General features: G+C 41.8%; 1 protein-coding gene across 3 annotated transcripts in view; it reads left to right on the forward strand.

The window, feature by feature from the left end:
- Window positions 1-12,223: 12,223 nt before the first annotated feature.
- The window catches only part of LOC138795556 (uncharacterized), a 95,056-nt gene continuing 85,091 nt past the window's right edge, over window positions 12,224-22,188 (forward strand). For 2 of the 3 annotated variants that reach the window (XR_011363627.1, XM_069974815.1), the window contains exons 1-5: window positions 12,224-12,236; window positions 13,207-13,359; window positions 16,235-16,333; window positions 16,446-16,630; window positions 20,562-20,694. Coding sequence is in view for 2 of the 3 variants with exons in the window: in XM_069974815.1 (XP_069830916.1) it covers window positions 13,264-13,359; window positions 16,235-16,333; window positions 16,446-16,630; window positions 20,562-20,694 (513 nt within the window). In the remaining variant the exon portion in view is untranslated. Of the gene's footprint in view, window positions 12,237-13,206; window positions 13,360-13,741; window positions 13,791-16,234; window positions 16,334-16,445; window positions 16,631-20,561; window positions 20,695-22,188 lie in introns of those variants that run through there. The other variant, XM_069974816.1, reaches the window with a different exon arrangement.

Below are 22,188 nucleotides of genomic sequence, written 5' to 3' on the forward strand. Positions count from 1 at the left end.
CTGCTACCGTTTGCCACTGGGTGATGTAAAATTTAAGTGACTTTATTCATTATGAGACATGTAATTGTCCTTGAAAAATACGAATGAGAAAATGAAGTCATAAGCAATTGAAAACCACTGTTTGGTGTAGCGTGTGTTCATTTGTTGCTTTATACGGAATCTGAATGTGGGCTGTGGAGCTGCCTAATTGAACACATATGTGAGACCCAGTTGGTAAGATCCTATTCACATACATATGAACGCTATGAAGTACAGATATACATATATACACACACATATCTACAAAGGGAAGTTGCTGTCGCTAAACACTGATGAAGGGATAAGAGTAGGACCCCAAAATGCGTTTCATGCACATATGGACCCGTCCAAATACTCTCTACTACCATTGTGGTATCATAGGCAGAGATTTACATGCCACCCCTGACTCCTTTCCCAGAATGGGAGAAGATGCGCACACTTAAAGTCTACCATTAAGGAAACTGTCACCACTGTGTACAGCACTGACTGTCAGATAACGCTGCTTATTGGAGCATTGAGACCTCTTGGAGTCTGGTAAGATATCTACTATACACCAGTATCACACGTGTAAATGACTGTTAGTTAAATATTTGCAAAAAAGAGTCCATGGAGCCTCATTTATGAGTCTGAAAACATGAGACTAGCAAGATATCCCTCCGGAAAGAGCCTGGCCAAGGGGTGGCTCCTATAGGGAAACCACCAAAACCACCATATTAAGTGGCCCTATATGTCAATGTAATGACAATGTAATTACACATAATATAATGGTTTTGGTGGTTTCCTTACAGGAGCCACCCTTTGGCTGGGCCCTTCCCGGAGGGATATCTGGCTAGTTCTGTGTTAGGAGGCTCCAGTGACTCTTTTTTGCATATTTGTATTTCCCAGGGGGCAATGCACCTAGGATTTCACTGCATTGAGCGCTTTAACCATCAGCCAACGGTGTTATCTTTGGCTGGTCTCCCTGAGATCAGTGATCTGTTTCCTATATAGTTAAATATTTGAGAGACTGTATTAGATTATGAACTTAATCCTGCAATGATTGTGTTTTTGGCTAAAATATCATATTGTTCAAGACAAGTCAATCTGAGTAATTCAAGTTTTTCCATTGCTATAACTAAGGCAGCTTTTATTGTGATGACATGCTATAATACACCAGGGCCCTGCGGTATGATCATGCATGAATGTTGCTTTGCATTTTATTACTGTATTACATTATTTTAGCTTTTTGTGACCCTAGAGCACAGGTATTGGTGTTTTCTATTTGCTTCTATTTTCAAATACTGTTGGGGTATTAGTACTACCTGTGATTCTTGGCTCACTTTGGGGTCTTTTCTCCATCTGATTAGAGCTGCCAATTCTGTGATTTATTAATTTATTTATACAATAAATTTTCCAGTACGCCCTAAGCTACACATGCAATTACAACTGCAGTTCATTGCCTTTATATATGACAACATTATTACACATTATAAATCAAACCAAAATAATGGGTTTAAATTGACGAAAGGGACGAAAATATTATAATAAAAAATAAAACAGACATATAAAAAAACCTCTGTGAAAAAAAAAATATATAAGTTTTATAATCAGTATGCTTTACCAATAGGTTGACTGCAGAGTTGAAGAGCTCCAAACGCCCCCTGCTGGCCAGCTACATCACAGACAGGAAAGTTTGTATGTATTGATCTTGGGCTGCTTCCTGGATGTGTGCTGTGTGTACCTGGGCTGCCATGGAGACTGCAAGCTTCATGCTAACTCCTCTGTGCACTACTTGAAGATATCTCAAGAAAGCTCCAAGAAGTTTCTGTAAAAGTCTAAAGAACTGAGTTCTAGTAAGTGCCACTAAACTTTACAATGCTGGAGGGATTGCAGTCCTTGAGTATGTATTATTTGCATGTATAGTTATTTACTGTGATTTTTCACTGCTGTGTTGAAAGCATGCTCCATGGCAGAGATGGGGCAGACATATGCATGCTCAGTCCTACAGTATACAGCAAAGTTTTGCTTCATTTATCCTCACAATTAGCTGGAATGGAATAAACATTTAATGTTCCCATGTGCGTTTAGAATGTATTAATATCTCTTCTTAAAGCTTTTGTGGACTGCTTGTCAACTCCTGTAACCAGTTCCCTCAAAATATATTTAATTGTGTTTCATTTTGTTTAATTCTATAGGCTTTGATAACAGCTTAGCTGGGTGACACCCTAGACGGCCTATTTCACTCAGCTTTCCTTGAGTCCTGAACAGAACTTGGGGATATATGGACAGAACGTTGGAATGAATGTTAGAATGAGTTGCGTTAGGCTCTAATCACATTTGCTGCATGCTTTTCATTATAAAGCATACATAAAAACATGAATAATTGATGGCAGAAAAGGACCACATCCATCTAGTCTGCCCTTATATTGTTTTTATTGTATTTTAGTCTTAGGATAGATATATGTTTATTCCAGGCAGATTTACATTCACTCACTGTGGATTTACCTACTACTTCTGCTGGAACTTTGTTCCAAGCATCTACTACTCTTTCAGTAATATAATATTACATTATAATGTGATACGTTGGCTCTCTTCTAACCCCCAAACAAACCTCAGATTGTGCCCCCTTTCCTTGTGTTTAGCTTCTTATGTAGTGACTTTGCGGGCTGTGGCTGCTGGAGAGGATGATGGCAGGAGGACACTGAGGGACACAGGGCACTGGAGGGACACTAAGCATCCCTCTGCCATCATCCTCTCCAGCAGCCACAGCCCGCACAGCTCTGGGAGTCGGGTCGTGACATCACCATGTTATCCAGGAAGTGAAGAATTGATGCAGTAGTAAGTGCAGGGAAAAAAATCTCTTTTTAAGCATTTCCCGTAATAAGTGTTTATTGGGGATTTGTATAACTTTTGGGGGGAAATAAAATACTTTAATAAAAGCCGGACTTTTCCTTTAACGCTCCACTTCTGCAGCTTCTTTGTGTATGCTTCCTTCTGCAGTTGTGCTTTGCGCGCTTTTATGTTCTATTGTATGGATAAAGTTACATTTTCTTTATGAATTCTCCTTGCTGTTTTTGCCTGGCCTTAGATAATGAGTGAGATGTATAAAGTCTCTTCAAGTGATAAAATCCAGTTGCTGGAGAAGGAATTAGCTACTCATTTATCAGAACTGAAGACAGAAATAGAACAGAATGGAGTCCTGCATGGCACCCCCTCTCGAGCCTATAGGTAGGTTTATAAAATGGTGATATTATAAAAATGAAAATAGTATTGCATTTGGTTAGTTTTAAAGCTCATGTATATAGACTATGGCATTGCAACCAGGTATGGACACAGACTGCATAGGGCCCCTGTACAAAAAATGTGCCTGGGCCCCCCATAAGCAAACCACCCCGCCGTACTCCAGAGTATTGTGCAAAAATGTTATACTTTTTAACAATGGTTATCTGCACTGGTATCACACAGCATGGCTTAGATATATTAGTATCACACTGACTGGCTTACATACACTAGCATCAAAGTGCTGCAAATGTTTACTGCCTATGGTGGAGACCAACTCCGAAAAACACAGACACCTGCACACATACACACACATACACCACTGACACAGACACTACTGACACACATACACACACACACACAAACTGGCTGACACACATAGAAACAGTAGATACACATACGAACACACACTAATATATACATATATATACACACAGATACAGTACATACCCACACACTGGCTGATACACATAGATACAGTAAATACACACACACTGACATATACATACGCACGAATACAGTACATATATACACACAGCACTTACAGCTCCCTGTAGTCGGGCTGATTGCTTTATACTGTAATACTGAGGACCTGCGGGTCATGTGATCCAGGTCCTTTATCACTCTCCCTCTCTGTGTGTTCAGGACGCTCTGTGCTGGATGCTGCTCTTCTATTCTGTTCCTTTGATGTTCAGCATGCTCACCCTGCACTATAGTGAGCTGACTTAACTTTACAGCAGTGGGCCCCTCTCCCTCTCCGGGCCCCTGTGCAGCTGAACCAGCTGCACATGCAGTATGTCCGCCACTGCAAACAATCACAGCTGAGCCTTCATTTTTCATATTTTTCTGGTACAATGAAAGCTGCACAATAAATCTCTGTCTGTTTTCTAGTTCATATAGAGTATTTCCATCTTCCAATGGACTTGAGTCACAATGCACTGTTTAGCCCAAAGCCACCACCTTTGTTGTCTGTTAGACTTTTCATTATACATTTTAGAATTGTTGTTTAATATTTTAGCTCGGTACCGATTCCAAAGGACTTTGTGTACTACCGGAATGAGAGAGAAATGATCTTGAAAAGAGGCCTACAGGTAAAGCAAACACCAAAACACATTGGCAGTAAACCTGTTCACACAACCTGTTCAGTAAAGCCATGTTAACACAAAGTATATTTTAGTAAAAGTACAGCCGTTGTCTGCAACAACGCCCGTGATTAATACAAAAATATAGGTTACATTGCCATCTATCTCTAACGGCGCTGCGAGAAACTGACATGTCAGTTTTCTGCAGCCCCTAGTCAATGAATAGCGGCCACAGAAAACCCTGGCAGTTCACAGAAAATTCTTGAAGGACAGATGGATATATGAAAGGTACCTTGTGTTTTTGTACCATAACAGTTATCTGAGGCCTCATTCACACATCACACGTTCAGTGATTTTTCAGGTCCGCATATAGGTGCGCTATTTTTACTCTGTGATATATGGTCCGTAATTGCATTCATAGTGCATCCATATCCACCAAAAAAAAAAAATTACTAGTTTGCTTAGATTTGATTCACATTTTTCCCGGACGTCACGGGTCCGCAAAAAACACAGATCCCATAGACTTCTATTGGTAATCTGTACCGCAGTCACAGCCTGCACTAGGACATGTCCTATTTTATGCGTAATAGATTGCAGATCCGCAATAAAACGGACTGTGTGATTAGCCCAATAGAAATCAATGGGCAATAACTTTGCGGAACATGTGAATAAGGCCTAACAGCGTCAGCAGTTTGAAACTTGGGCTTGTGATGTCTTTAACAGGTTTGAAAGAGTTCTCAAATACACTTTACTTGCTGGCAGTTCTCACTTTATTTTCTGGTCCGCTTCATCCCATACCATTTCTACTTTCATTGGGGAGGCCAGGTCAGTTTCTTTTTAGAAACAATGATAGGCCAACTAGGCACAAACCAGAAAGAATAACATATCTGGTAACGGCATATTCTTCACTCACATTATATAGTTCTAAAGGGGTTATGCAGTGCTACAAAAACATGGCCACTTTCTTCCAGAGACAGCCCCACTCTTTTCTCCAGCTTGGGTGGGGTTTTGCTGCTCAGTTCCATTGAAATGAATGGAGCTTAATTGCAAACCGCACCTGAACTGGAGACAAGAGTCGTGTTGTAGCAAGTGGCCATGTTTTTGTAGCACTGGATAATCCCTTTAAAAAGTGATTTGTTGTTCATGTATTCTGCTCTGTTCTTGGACTGTAGGTGGCAGGAGCAAAACCAATTACTATTCAGGCTGATGTCATTCAGCGAGAGCTGGAAACCTGTATAAGAAGAGAATACACTGCTGATAACCTGCCTTTGCTATTACATCAGGTGAAAATCTATTTGGATGCCACTCATAGCATATGTTATTATTACATTATACACACTTAAACCCTCAGACATGCACCAGCAACAGCTAGCCATACATAATGTAATACAGTATGGTGTTAAAAATATTCAAAAATATTCAAAAACTCTACACATTGTGCAGTTTTCAGAGCTTATAAATATACACAAAGTACCATTAGGTGCCTCAATGATTACAAGTTGATTCCACCATAACTTAGAAGTAACTACCGTGTTTTACCAAAAGTAAGACACCCTCCTAAAATAATATACCCCAACTACCCTACCAAGTAGCCTGAAGTAAGGCATCCCCCCCAAAATAAGGCACCCCTACTCTAAATTAGGGCACCCTCCAAAAGTAAGGCCGCCTGTTGCCACTCGCTGCCATTCAGGACTCACCTTACCCCCTTGTGGACCTTCAGAGCCAGCGCTGAAGGCATAATGGTCCATGGCCCCCATGTCCTCCGTGCTTCCTGGCGCATAATACTGCACGCTGTGCACTTGATGCATGTCCCGCTCGGGGGGAGAGAAAGAAGACATACCCCAAAAATAAGACATAGGGGAAGATTTATCAAACATGGTGTAAATTGAAACTGTCTCAGTTGCCCCTAGCAACCAATCAGATTCCACCTTTCATTTTCCAAAGAATCTGTAAGAAATGAAAGGTGGAATCTAATTGGGTACTAGGGGCAACTGAGCCAGTTTCACTTTACACTAGTTTGATAAATCTCCCCAATAGTGCCTGTTTGTGAGCAAAAATTAATATAAGGCACTGTCTTATTTTTCGGGGATTCACGGTAGTTTTCATTATTTTGTAGAGCTCTGTGATACAGAAATTACTCCATATCTCCTCTGCTCTTGTTTGACTCGCTGACTCTTAATGATCTGCTGCCCAGCGTGTGAAACAGGATTACTACATAGACAGAGGGGGGAAGGATGAGAGATGAAGCTATGGAGATAAGAGACATGTGATGTGTGATGTATTGTACTACAGAGGGGGCAAAGGAGGGATAACCAGCCAAAGTACAGATCGCACATAAGTAGATAGTGATACATTTTTTTAAAGTACAGAAAATATATTATTTTACAAAAAATGTAGCAAAGTACAGCAATGTGAGGATCAAATGACAAGAGCTCATATGCACATTCTTATGGATTAAAGGGGTATTCCACTAAAACATAATTTTTCATATGTTGCTGCCCATGGTGAGACTAACAATTCATTCCGTACTTGTTATTATCTATTCAGTCTCCTTCCTCCAGTTCTGAGCTGCTGCTTTTTGCTGAAGACACAAAAATCTGTGTGTGAGCTTTTCTCTCCCTCTCCCCCTCCCACCCCCTCCGTTCCCGACTGATGTAAACAAGTCCCTGGAAGGCTTTATCTATAACTTTGTAGCTTCTTTGTAATACTGGGAGGGTTAATCTAAGGTCAAGTTGCTGATGAAAACACTGTGATTATTCCTCCTGGCATTACAAAGTTGCTACAAAGGGATTAGCAGATAAGAACTTGGTTACATTAGGAAGGGAGGGGAAGGAGAGGAATATGGAGAGAAAAGCTGACACACAGTTTTTTGTGTCTTCAGCAGAAAGCTGCAGCAGAGAACTGGGGCAAGGAGACTGAATAGATAATAACAAGTATGGAAGGAATTGTTAGTCTCACCATGGGCAGCAACATATCAAAAGTTATGTTTGAGTGGAATACCCCTTTAAGCATACCTGATTGTTTTATGGCATTTGGGGCAATAATTCTTGCATTTTTCATAGGTATACATGTATTGTGAACTGATAAACCCTCATTTGTTAAAAGTTTTTCACTGACAGGATTCACCAGTTAGTCCGAAATAAATACTTGCACATGATGAGGTGGAAGAGGTTTTGTCATCACACTAGTATCATGGAGCAGTGTTATCCTCAGTACAAGGTAGGTGTCTAATTTGTGAATAAATTCTGTGTGATGTTTTTGTTTATAATACTTTATTGACCACAATAGCACATAGGAGTCTACAGTTTACCTTATGAAGAATTTATTAACAGTTTTTATTTATTATTTCAATTGTACTGCATTTTGTTCTTGAAAGGGTTAATCACTGCAGAGCTGCCATTGGTTGTCCATGGCAGGTGGTTCCCCGATAGAATTAATCAACAAGAGTTTTCATTGGTTGTATCTGGCAGGGGATTCCCTGATAAATTGAGCAGATGTAGCATATATGTTAGTGATGATTAATGGAAGAAGTCCCATAAAATCCAATAGTGACAGGAAGGCAGTGGGGCACAGGAAAATAATAATGTAAACTTACCTATCCTCGTGCCTCCGTAACGCTGCTTCAGGTTCTGCTGATGGCCGCCAAATGTCATTGTCTGTTGGAAACCAAGTACGTCACGTACCCGGTTCTTCCAGCTGCAATGTCACATACACGGCTAAGTGATTGCCCGCTCAGCCAATCAGCAACTGGGAGGGGACACCACCCCAGACACTGACTGGCTGAGCGGGCAATTGTGCAGCTGGAAGAGCCAGGTACATGACGTACCTAGTTTTCAACATGCAATGACATCTGGCAGCCATCAGCAGGACTGGGAGCAGCATTATGGAGGCACGATGATTGTTTATTATTTTACCCAACTTCCCTGCCTTTCACTATTTTTGTTACTTTTTTTGGGACTTCTCCTTTAAGGGTACAAACCCACTTGACGTATTTGCTGCGTGAATCAGTCTTAAAAATAAACAGGCAAAACGCAGGTTGGCTTTATACGATTGTTCTGCGTTAAAATACGCACTTTCATCTGTGTTCCTGTAAATGTTTATATGAAGATCTAAAAGTTAGTGCACGTTCAAGGTAAGCGCTGGATCTTTCCCATTTTTCCCTTTCTACACTTGTGCGTTTCCTACGTCCACTTTGTGCGCATTCCCAGTCTGACGCGTGAGCTGAAGTGTTTTTTTATTTATTGTATTGCCTTAAGGTAGTATTACATGGGCCGATGGGGGACCAATAATAACTGTAAACGAGCGCTGATCTGCTAGATTAGCGCTCCTTTACTGGGCCTATTACACGGCCCGATAATCTTTTAACAAGGGCTGCATGGACATCGTTACAGATGTCCTTGCAGCCTTTGCTTAAACTGTATACATTACCGGTCCAGGCCTGTGATTGGCTGAGAGGCCTGTCAGCTCAAACAGGCCGCTCTGAAGCCGGAGCGTGTGGGACCTGGGGAGAAGCAGAGCGCAAGAGGAGCCCTGCAGCATGGACAGGTAATTTATGCACTTTGCATATCGTCAGCCGCCGTCCGTGCACCGCTATTACAGCAATGCGCGGTCTGCGCCTGACAATTATAGGTCCAAACCTATATCAACAATGACAACGATCATCGACTGATCAGTGTGTTTATTACACGGAGCGATAATCGGCTGAATCGGCCATATCCGGCCGATTATCGCTCCGTGTAATAAACACAACGATCAAACCTTAGGGCCCTATTACACGGGACGACAAAAATCGTTATATCGTTCAAATTTAAACGATAATCATTCTGTGTAATTGCAGACAACAATCTAAAAATCGTCTATATGTCGTTGATCATTGATAAAGATCTGAACCTAAAATTATCAGTAATTGATTGCTAATGATTCACTGTAATTCCACATTCGTTCGCTCAAGTTTTGCATATTTTTACTAATCGTTCAGGGTAATTGCACATTGTTCATTGTTTTGCTGGGATCAGAAGGAATAAACGATCATAGTAACGATCATAACTAACGACTATCGTTCTGTGTATTATGGTGAAAGATTCCAGGTTAACGATAAACAATCTCATTTGCGATCGTTTATCGTTAGTCGTTAATCGTTAAAAAACGCTCCGTGTAATAGGACCCTTAGACTGTGCTCACACAGTGTGGTTTTGCTGCTTTTTATCTTGTTTTTTTCCTGGTATTATTTTACTTTAGTTATGCAAAACAAAGAAAAACAAACAAAAAACCAACATGCAGTAAAACCACACTTTGTGAACGCAGCCTAAAGAGGCTTGATAGTAACACATTTATTTAAAGTATATATTTCATACTTGACAGTAATATGCTGACTGTGACAGACAAAATAATGATTTGCAATTTAAGCTCTTTGGACATATGGTGTTAATTAGTCTCGGAACCCACAGGAGAACATTGAATACATCATGCAAGAATATGCTGATTCTGTGCAAAGAGCTCGGAGACTTTCAATAGCAAGAGAGCACTTGCTGACTGGAGAAAAGAATTCTATTAATTTAATTACTCAGGAAGACCTTATCATCTATATGCAGGGGTTAATTTGTCACCTGCATTCAGTGAAGCCTATATACAACTATATAAGGGTAAGTGTCATCAAAAACAGGTGAAAACCTGTATGGTGGGGGATGCATACTAGGCACATAATTGTGTTATGCTTTTCATTACTTTTCACTTAAAGGAAAACCTTGGCAATTTATTTTTTCTTTCAAATCAGCTGGTGTTAAAAAGTTATATAGATTTGCCATTTACTTCTATTTAAACATCTAAAGTCTTCCAGTATTTATCATCTGCTGCATGTCCGGCAGGAAGTGGTGTATTTTTTCTAGTCTGACACAGTGCTCTCTGCTGACATCTCTGTCCATGTCAGGAACTGTCCAGAGCAGGAGAGGTTTTATATGGGGATTTGTTACTGCTTTGGACAGTTCCTGTCATAGACTGAGGTGGCAGCAGAAAGCACTGTTACTTTTTGACACAAGCTGATTTGAAAGAAGAAATTTCCCCTTTAAGTTTTGTGGTTAATAGCTGTTATAGGGTTAAAGCCCTTGGCTTATCTGAGTGTTCATGTCTATAGGGAAGTATTGCTGTTCTATAATGAATATGTAATGTTGTCTTCATTTGCATTTTTCTAGGCCTTACAGTACTTGCCTATTTCTGATTTTGCTGTGGAAGTTATTGATTCACAATTAAATCACCAGGAAGCTGATCTTGTATCTCAGAGTCCTTTAGAAGAGACTGGTAAGAGATATTTCTCTTTATGAAGAAAACCATGTAACACCACTGACATCAGTCCTCCTTTATATGTGTTCTGCTCACTCCTTTGTTGGGCTTTTTTTTCAGCTTCATAATTATCAATGTTGATGAAATCTGAATTGTCCTATTGAATACCATTCATTTTATGTTTTAGATTAAAGGGAACCAATCACTCAAAAAATGACTATAACACTAAAGAAATGTGCCGATATATGTCCCAGGACACTTCTGAAACATATTCCGGTAGCCTGCGTCCCTGCCCAGCATGAAGAGCAAACTTACATGTAACATACATATAAATGAGGCCCAACTAGTCCTCTGCGCGTCTTCTCTTCGGCAACTAGTCATGGTCCCTGAGCGTCTCAGGACTGTAATAATGCCCCTCTAAGCTTGATTCAAAGTGCTGTAATCTCCATGACGTCACTTAGAGCAACTCTGTACCCACAATCTGACCCCAGGGCTACAGGTTTAAAAGTTGTTTTTAGGACAATAACTGCATCACCTGCTGAACAGACCACAGGACAGATCTTGGATTAAAAGCAGCTATCTGAAGGTACAAGTGGTTTGGGGGGGACAGATTGTGGGTACAGAGTCACTTTAAAGGCTATGCGCATGCATATGTCCGACACAAGAAAGACGTTGGAGCACTTCCCGCCCCTCGGTGACTTTAAGGCCTGCCTTTCGGTGACGTCATGGAGATTACAACACTTTTAATCAAGCCTGGAGGGGCGTGATTACAGTGCTGACACGCCCGGTCACTGTGACTAGTTGCTGAAGAGAAGACGCCCAGATGACTAGTTCGGCCTCATTTACATAGAGTACGGGACTTTATAAGTGTAAGATTGCTCTTTATACTGGGCATATATATATAATATATACACCATATATACATTTTTTTTTATAATTATTCACCCCTTGCTGTTTACATAAGCTTTAAATAATGAGTATCTGCACCACACACAGAAATACACGCATTTACATTAGTTAGCATGCTATCAGTGGGGTTACTAATGGTTGTCTGAGGAAGGTTCTGCCTCACTGGGGCAGGGAAATCATCAAGATCAGCTACTGCCAGCTCCCTTTCCGTTACTGAGCAGTGACATCCCAGATGTGGTCATTGGTAGATGAGGCTGGAGACACTGCATGGTGGCATATTAAGGCCACATAGGCTGCTTACACAAGCACAAGCAATATGTGACCTGGCTTTATTGTGTTGGAAAATTCCCATCATGCCTGGATAGCCAATGCTTTAGCTGTCCAGGCATGATGGGAATTGTAGTTTTTTAATACTTGGAGGGCCGCAGTTTGACACCTGTGTACTATATCTTTGCTACTAAGAATCCAAACATTTTGGGACTAATCTGATTTAAGCGTGTCAGCAACATTACTGATATCTGTTTTCCCCTCTTATTAGTCTTACATCAGCAGGTAGAGGATGAATTACCTGAACACCAGACAGAAACAGAACAGATAAAACCCATTCTTCGTCAGTTATTAGCTACGTATAAAATAGAATATGATATGGAGAAACTTAAGAATACAGCCAGCGAGATGGAGCTGCTAACTCTGGTGAGTTGTCATCTATGGGGAGAACATTCATCTGGTAGTCTATGGGGAGAACATTCAATACTCTTCACTAGTTGGCTCCCAGTGGGTGACTTTAGGAAACGCAGCATAATTGTTCGCAAAGACATGGTGTGTTAGGGTCTTATAGACGATGACGTCCCATCGTAATAATGTAAATAAGCGCCAATCTCCTAGGTCAGTACCCGTTTACTGAGCCTATGACAGGGCTCGATAATCAATAATCCTTTGCAATGTCCGTGGAGCCCTTGCTGTAAACTGTATACATTACCCCCCCACGCTCCTGGTGTTGTTCTGCCCTCTGCTCGCTTCCCAGAGTCACCACTGTAGCTTCAGAGCGGTTTCTGAACTGACAGGCTGCTCAGTCAATCAATGGTCGTGACAGCCCCGGCGAGTGATTGGCTGAGCGGCCTGTCAGTTCAGAGACCGCTCTGAAGCTACAGCGGATACTCTGGGAAGCGAGCAGAGAGCGGAGGAAGAACACCAGGAGCGGGGAGAGGTAATGTCTACCGTAATTTTTTTTACACAATCGTCAGACGACCGTGCAACGTTAGGTATAATAGCTATGCGCGGTTGGCTGGTGATAGTAGCTCAGGACCAGAAGACACAATCAGTCGATGAGCGTTGTCATTGGCTGATTGTTGTCTCTATTACATAGAGGGACAATCAGCCGAATCGGCCTGAGTCGGCCGATTATCGCTCTGTGTAATAGGGCCCTTAGCCAAGAAGCTTTGGTCCTGGCAAGAGGACTATTCTAGGTACCAGACAAGTGAGGAAGCACCTGCAATGTTTTCTCCTTTCTGGTTAGATGCACTATTTGATAATTTTTAAGTTATGTTTAAGTCCTATTGGCTAAACAAAGTGATCATTAGTTGCTCAAATGTAATAATAAACATAATAGTCATAAATGTGTATGGCAGAAAGCCATTTAAATTCCACTTTGCATCTTCTGCAGGTGTCTGCTAAGTTTCGAAGCACTTTTGTCAAGCAGGAGACTCTGAGAACATTTCCAATGTATGATTCTGGAATGGAAACAATAGATGGATGGGGATTTAAAGGTCCATGTACAGCTTTTAAGAAAATCTCAAATTGGCTTCCATTTGTAAAGGTGAGCAGAATCAGTCAGCTGGAAATCAACATATTTGTGTCTGTGTGATTATTCACACCCCTTCCTGACTGCCCTACATTAATTATCAAGCTAGGCAGGGGAAGGGGTGTATGGAGCAGGCTCAGAATATGAAAAATTAAAGCAATTTTTTAAGTAAAAAAGTTTTTATTTTTCTAAACACATTAAAACATAATGAAAGTTATACAAATTCGGTATCACTGTAATTGTCCAGACCTGAGAAATTCTGGTACTAGGTCAGTTTCACCATGTGGTGAACAGTGTAAAAACAACCCTCTTAAATGTGCGAACGTTCAACACTTGTTGCTAACAGTTGCTATCTTTTTACCAACTTGCTAGGTGCCCACTCCCCATATCACGGTTCAGCACATTGCCATCACCACTTGCATCTCCTCACTGTCCTAGTCCTTCAGGTATGCTGACATAAACCTATTTCCTGTCCTAGGCCACACTGAGTTTTTGCACCAAGACCCATGAGTCACAATTTTGTGTTGTTCTAGTACATTGTTGTGCCACCTTGTTGCTAGGCCCATCCATAAACTGCTCTCTTATGACTCTTCCATTGTTTGGCACCTCATAAACATTTCATTGAACTGTAACATTTTCTCCTTCTCAATGATAAAAGGGACTTTTAAAGCCAGTAAAAAAAACTCCATACAAGGCCTACAGGCTGGGCCGGGACAAGGTATTTTGGTAACCTAGGTAGATAAGGCAAATGACACCCCACCCCAAAAACACACATAAATCTCGAAGACAACACAGCAGATAAGCAAATTTCCTATGTGTGATAATACTGTATACTTCTAAATATTAGTCATAAGGCCAATAAATTACACCACCATACAAAGGACAAAGATTATCACCTTACATTTTACCATCATACTGCTACTGACCAATTCCAGTATACCAAGACCAACATTACCAATAATACCAGTATACAAGGAATAAATAATACAGCCTGAATATTATCTCTACTGTTACTGAATAAAATACCATATACACAGACGAATATTGCCCATACAGCGACAATATAGTGGTAGATACACAGGCCCTGCAAATCGAATAAGTGATTACATCCATTTACTTGCAGGGGGCATCATATCTGACTATAAACTTTCTCTTTCTTTTTTTCTTCATTTGGTCCAGACTGCCGTTATGGCTTTTCCCGTCTATCACTGATATCTGCAAACTTTGTTGGGCAAACATGCTCCCCAGTAGGTAGATGGGCGCTGCCAGTAGGTAGCTTTACCCCTGTAGAGAAATATGTGCCCACAGTATCTAGATAGAGGCATTCCCCAGTATGCAGTTGTTTCTCTTTAGGTACACAGGTACCTGCCAGTAGGTTTTTGCTCCAAATAGGTATTTTCCCTCTTGAGGTAGTTTACGGCCAGCCAAGTGCCAACATTACCTACCCCAATTGGTAGGTTGCTGATGCCCCCAGTAGGTATATGTCACAAAGTAGCCTGCTTCTAAGTAGCAAGAATATGCAAAAGAAGAGCCCGTGGAGCCTCATTGAAGAGTCTCAAAACACAGGAGTAGCCAGATATCCCTCCGGGAAAGACCCAGCCAAGGGGCGACTCCTGTTAGGAAACCATCAAAACCACCATATTAAGTGGCCCTATAAGTCAATGTAATGACAAGGGATAAACCAAGGCTAGGTAACCATCCACACACAGCTGTTTCGGGGTGTTGCCCCTCATCAGTGTGGAGCAGGATTCTGGCTAGGTGGGAGCAATGCCTAGTACAGCCATAAGAGAAACAGATTGCTGAACTCAGGGAGACCAGCCAAACGACAACACTGCCGGCTGCTAGTGAAAGCGCTCAATGCAGTGAAGTCCTAGGTGCATTGTCCCCTGGGAAACATGAATATGCAAACGAAGAGCCCGTGGAGCCTCTACAAAGAGTCTCAAAACACAGGACTAGCCAGATATCCCTCCGGGAAGGACCCAGCCAAGGGGTGGCTCCTGTTAGGAAACCATCAAAACCACCATATTAAGTGGCCCTATAAGTCAATGTAATGACAAGGGATAAACCAAGGCTAGGTAACCATCCACATACAGCTGTTTCGGGGTGTTGCCCCTCATTAGTGTGGAGCTATGTGGATATCTGGCTAGTCCTGTGTTTTGAGACTCTTCAATGAGGCTCCACGGGCTCTTCTTTTGCATATTCATGTTTCCCAGGGGGCAATGCACCTAGGACTTCACTGCATTGAGCGCTTTCACTAGCAGCCGGCAGTGTTGTCGTTCGACTGGTCTCCCTGAGTTCAGCAATCTGTTTCTAAGTAGCAAGGTACCCCCCTATGAGTAGACTGATGTCTCTCTTATAGTAGATAGGTTTCCCTAGTAGGTATCTGGGGCTGCCCAGGATACCCTGCAATTGTGCTTCCTGGGCACCTCCATCTTGCTTATCCAATGCCCCGTCCCTGCCGTCAGGCTCCCAAATATAGCTTCTACAGTGTCCTGTTGTTTTATTCACAGAAGTGACAGTGCCTTTTGTTTTTTTCCCTACTGGTTGTCCAGTACTATTTACATGTGATGCACTGCAGGAACCTGATACAGTTGCCTGCACTTTCTTCTTACCGTCTGCCATTGGAACACCCCACCCATCAAATTTTGGTGCAGTCATGTGAGCATTGGAGCATCTAGTTTTGGGGTGTTACTCTCTGGTGCCTGACCTGCCACATCATGTTCTGGGCTTAGGTTTCTCTTTAAAGAGAGTGTTATAATTATTGCCCATCAGTACAGAACAGGGTGCTCGTTGGCTAGAGAGTAGAACACCAGCGCCTTTTGGGTATGAATTTGTTATATATACATTTATGCTGATCATAACAACTGTATTTATGCATTTTCCCTTGTAGATAAAACCTAAGCAGGATCCATGGCAGCAAAAATTTTTAACAAAATTAAAACAGCACAAAAAAGTGGATGAGCTGCTGCAGCGATCACAGTTTAAAGAGGTACCTGAAAGCATACTGTTTTTTGGTTTGATAAATGATAAATAAACAAGTTATATAAATTGAACAACACTGGACAAGGCTGACAACTAAAGTTACTTATAACGTTGTGCAGGTTACAGATGCAGAGAGAGCGATGGAGGTCCTACAGGAGCACGCTACACAGGTATTACAGCCACCTAAGACTAATATGGTGGATACAAATGGTGGATTATTTCTGCAGCAAACCAGTGATAAGACTGTAGACATTCCAAGTCTTTTTAAACGCCCAGGATCTTCCAAGCCAAAGAAGGAAAGCAGGTGCGTAATGATCTTTTTACTATATCTCTATATAAGTCTATCACTACAAGTCTATTCTTTTTGTCAAATGTATGTAAGGACTTTATTACAGTGGAAGCGGATAGTTATGGTAAATTTAAACTATTACTTGTGAATGTTCAACTTTTCACCTTTACTAAAGTAATAAATGAATGTATACTACCAGGGGCGTATCTATTGTCTCCTGGGCCCTTGTGCGAGAGGCCAACTTAGGCCCCCCCCCTCCTTTCACGACCAAGTGATGCTATTGGTATATATATATATATATATATATATATATATATATACACACCAAGACCGATATTACCAATAACACCAGCATATAGGGAAAGAAAATATTATCACCATACATATTACCGCCATACAGTTATTTACCAAATCCTGTATACTGAGACCAATATTACCAATAATACCAGTATATAGGAAGGAAATATTTCCCTACACCACAACCACTACCATCACCACCATATTGTTACTGACCAAATCCAGTATACTGAGACCAATAAAACACAGTACCAGATAACAACAAATAATACCACCACAAACTCACATCAGTGCTGCTACTGACTAAGGGTGGGTTCACACTATGGAATTCTCGTGGACAATGTCCGCGGAATTCCGTCAGCTGTCCGCACACACATCTGGGCGCCTTTCCGCCGGCCCCATAGACACCATTCTATGGGCCGGCGTATTCTGCCATACGCTGAAAGAAGTGTCATGTCACTTCTTTCAGCGGATCGCGGAATACGCCGGCCCATAGAATGGTGTCTATGGGGCCGGCGGAAAGGTGCCCAGATGTGTGTGCGGACAGCTGACGGAATTCCGCTGAGTTTATCCGCGAGAATTCCGTAGTGTGAACCCACCCTAACACCACCGCTGCTACTGACTAATACCACCACATACTGACTAAAGGCCCTATTCCAAGGAACGATTATCAGCCGTATTCAGCCATTACGGCCGATAATCGTCCCGTGGAATAGGAGGCGACGATCAGCCGAAATCGTTCATGTCGGCTGATGGTTGAAGTCGTTTGTCTTTCAACATGTTGCCAGATTTTGTAACAATTCCCATAATTCTGACAGCCCCCATTTTTGGCAGTCATAACCCCCCCCCACACACACACACACACACACACCGCCAATGCTCCTGATCCTCCGCTGGTGTTTCTGCTTCTTCCAGGTTCCGTGTTATCCCAACCCCAAAGGACCTACCCACTAAGCCATTCAGTGACCATATCTGTATCCCACCTCAGTTACTGGCTGAGCGGGTAGTTGTAGTACAAATGGCAATATAGGGGACTTTGCTTTCCCCAACCTCAGTTAGATAACGTTAGCAAATAGTACAGAATGTGGATTTATTCCTTTCAAACAATTTCTTCACATTAACTTATTACTTAAAGTGTCACTGTAGTTATAACTTTCAAAATCTAAATCAACAGGGGATATAAAGCAAGTTTTTTTTAATACCCTCACTCTTATGTCTTTCCCTGTCGTCCAATTGGCATCACAACATTGGGGTATTATCGCCCCTGCGAGCCCCTGGGACGAAGGTATATTTAATAAATACTTAAAGTAAACTTTTTTAATCTTTATTACTCCTCCCCCAGGAAGTATAAATAGACTCCACCTCCCCACACATCTCAGACGCTTCGGGGACAGGTTGGGGTGCCCATCTTTCACACAACACGGTCTCAGGAATCTGGAGCCCGCAGGAATCTGCTCTTCCCTCCAACATTCGGGAACTCAGGGCAATTTATCGTGCTCTTCTTCATTTCGCTCCTGCCATTCTACACCGAGCTGTAAGAATCAGGACGGACAACATAGCCTGTGTAGCCTACCTGAACAAACAGGGAGGTACCAGATCCCCTTCACTTCTCAGAGAGGTGGAGAAGATCTTCAAATGGGCAGAAACCAGAGTGTCCAGGTTATTTGCAATGCATATCAGAGGAATACACAATACTCTAGCAGATCGCTTGAGTCGAGGTCTTACAGTCCCAGGGGAATGGTCACTTTCAAGGAGAGTGTTCATTCACTTAACACATCGTTGGGGACTTCCTCAAATAGATCTCATGGCATCAGCAAACAATGCCAAACTGACGCAATTTTGTTCCCTGTACACGTCGGACAACCCGACGGTGGTAGATGCTATGACGATCCCGTGGGATTTTCAACTAGCCTACATCTTCCCACCGATCTCCATGTTTCCCAGAGTACTGATGAAGATCAGGATGGACCAAGCGTCAGTAATCATGGTAGCCCCCTTCTGGCCGAAGAGGGCATGGTTTTCCCTGCTCATGAACATGAGCAGTGGGAACTGGTGGAAACTTCCTCGTTATCCAGACCTAATAGTCCAGGGACAACATCTCTGCAGGGACCTGGACAGCCTCAACCTGACGGCTTGGAGGCTAGAGGGTCCATTCTAGGGCTTGGATTATCTGAAAGAGTCTTGCAGACTCTCTCCCATGCACGTAGTGCTGCCACAAATAGGTCTTATCTAAGAATATGGAGGATTTTCCAGGCTTGGTGCTCTACTAAGGGTTTTAATCCATCTGAAATTTCCACCCCTCAGATATTAGAATTTCTCCAAGAGGGGTTTGATAGGGGACTCAAGCCTGGATCCATTAAGGTCCAAATAGCGGCCCTTTCAGCACATCTAAGTCTACGGTTGTTCCAGTTCATGGAAATCAAAACCTTCATCAAAGCTATGACCAGATTAAGACCTAACATTGTTAGGCAGGCGGACCCTTGGGATTTGTCCTTAGTGCTAAGACGCCTATGCCTTCCACCATTTGAGCCCCTGGAAGAAACAAACTATAAATTTCTATCCTTTAAGGTTGCGTTTTTGCTGGCAATTACATCTGCCAAAGAGTGGGAGAGCTGCAAGCTCTCGGTTCAACTCCTCCTTATGTTATGTTTTTCCAAGACAAAGTCATTTTACGATTTCTTCCAGGTTTTCTTCCAAAAGTAGCCACTTTTTCTAATATCAATCAGCCTGTGGTACTGTCTGTTTTTTCTCCGGCCGGATCGGCTCAGGAGGAACTGGATCTTTCTCTTCTTGACGTATCAAAATCGATAAGAATATACTTGGACAGAGTGACTTCTTTCCGTAAGGAAGAGAATTTTTTTGTACTTTTTTCAGGTCAGAATAAAGGGAAGAAGGCGTCCAAACCTACAATATCTCGTTGGATCTGCGATTCAATAGCACTTTGTTATACGATGGCCGACCTGACTCCTCCAGAATTTACTAAGGCTCATTCGACCAGGGCAGTAGCCTCTAGCTGGGCCGAGCGTGCCGCTGTGCCCTTAGAGGAGATATGTCAGGCGGCAACCTGGTCTTCCCTTTCGACTTTTGTGAAACATTACCGGTTGGACGCGTCCTGTGCTGCAAGAACAACTTTTTTGCAAGATCGGTACTGTCTGCAGCTATAATTGAGAACCCACCCATTGAGGAGCATTCTTGCTAATTCCCCAATGTTGTGATGCCAATGGGACGACAGGGAAGCGAAAATTATTATATTAATTTGTTTTCCCTGAGACCCATTGGCATCACAAGACACCCTCCCTGTGTTATGTTCTTTATAATTGACTGAGGTGTATGGGGAGTTGGAGTCTATTTATACTTCCTGGGGGAGGAGTAATAAAGATTAAAAAAGTTTACTTTAAGTATTTATTAAATATTCCTTCGTCCCAGGGGCTCGCAGGGGCGATAATACCCCAATGTTGTGATGCCAATGGGTCTCAGGGAAAACAAATTAACATAATAATTTTTGCTTTTCCTGCTTCCAAAAGAAGTGCAGGACCTGCTGTTTCAGCCAATCACTGGTAGAGACAAAGACGTGCTAGCATTTTCCGACTGTATAACTGGGTTTGGATATGGTAGTTACTGCGCTGATTTCTTATGTGGTTCTCATAAGGTACAATTACCAGAACACCCTGCAATTACTGGGATTAGATGAGGCAGAAGACAACAGCAAAGATCCAATACTGATGAAAGGAGCTTACTTATCCCTTCTCTACTTGCGTCATCTGAGACTGAGGGATCTTCAGGTAAACTATTATTTTATTCCTGGCACAACCAGACATGGAAATGAGATTCATTTTAGAAGGTCTATGTTAACCTATGCCAAAACAATGGCAGCTTAAGTCATCTCTTATGAAATTGCTCATGGCAATTTTCCTAATAAAAAACAAATGAGAAAACCCTCTATTAGCATAGGGGTCACTGACTTCACTATCTACCTCTTTCTGAATAAGCAATAGCTAATGTAGAGGTCAGACTCAGTTGCTAAACAAATGAAAAAAGATTGCTAGGCTCTTCAACAGGTATACTAATAGTCTAAAAGAAATAAAAATCTAGAATTTACATGTATATTAGAATGAATTTATACAAGAGGCCCATAATATTTTCACATCACGCAGATGACTAATAGCACTGTATTTGTCATATATTAACACTGCTTTCAGAAGAACAGGAGAATCGGAGTATGTTTAGGGAAATTGGTTGTCAGTAAGCAGTAGGGGGTGCTATTTAGATACAGGTACTGTATAGAAGCATGGCGACTACTGTATGTTGTGTGTCACTTAAAGAGACAAATTGTACTTAGGATAGATATGCTAAAATATTCTGTGCATTGGTCAAACTAAATCTAACAAGTGGGATAATTTTATTAACTCCTTAAGGCTATGTTCACAATGCGTATGTTTCCGGCCGTAGTGCGAACCGCGAATATACGCACGTAGTTTTGAGGTTGATGCGTTCGCTTGAAAGTATACGATATATGCCCGCACAATGCACACTACGCATAAGCTTACGGCCGGATCGTATGCGGCGCCGTGAAAAATGAACAAGACCGTTGTTTGAGGACGGAAATGTTGAAACTCACGGCCGTGGATTTCCATGCGGTCCCGTACGAAGTACTTATTTCAGCCAAATTGAACTTGATTTTTCGATCCAAAAGGTTCTGTGTGTTTTATTGGGCTTGCCGAAGATTTCCAAGTAAATGACCTGTTTCAGATCGATTCGAAACAAGCTAGGGAAGCATAACTCTACTACGGGCGTATGTTCGCGGTTCGTATGCATCTGGCCACATGTCTATTTTTCCCACGCCCGTAGTTTCAGCCGCACATGTACGGCGGCATACGAAATGCGGCCGGACTCGTACGCAGTGTGAACATAGCCTAAAGGCGCAGACTATTCTGGCCCCATTTCTAAAATCTCACCTGTGTTACTTTATGTGGTAATAACTTTGTGATGCTGTAACATATCCAGGTAATTCTGAAGCATTTTTTTTTATTTTGTGAAGCATTATACTTTGTATTAGTGGTCAAAATTATTACTTGAAATGTGAAAATTAGCATTTTTGGAAATTTTGAAATATTTCACTTGTAAGACAAGTAGTCATGCCACATACACTGCTCACAAAAGCGTTAGGGATATTCTTCTTGCAGTTGAAATTAATGGGAAAAGTAAAAAGTTCATGCTACAGTGATATTATATCATGATAGTTGGGCATTTATGTTGAAGTGGCAATAGTGATTTCT

Source organism: Dendropsophus ebraccatus, chromosome 6, assembly GCF_027789765.1.
Source record: "Dendropsophus ebraccatus isolate aDenEbr1 chromosome 6, aDenEbr1.pat, whole genome shotgun sequence".
NCBI classification, from domain to species: domain Eukaryota; kingdom Metazoa; phylum Chordata; class Amphibia; order Anura; family Hylidae; genus Dendropsophus; species Dendropsophus ebraccatus.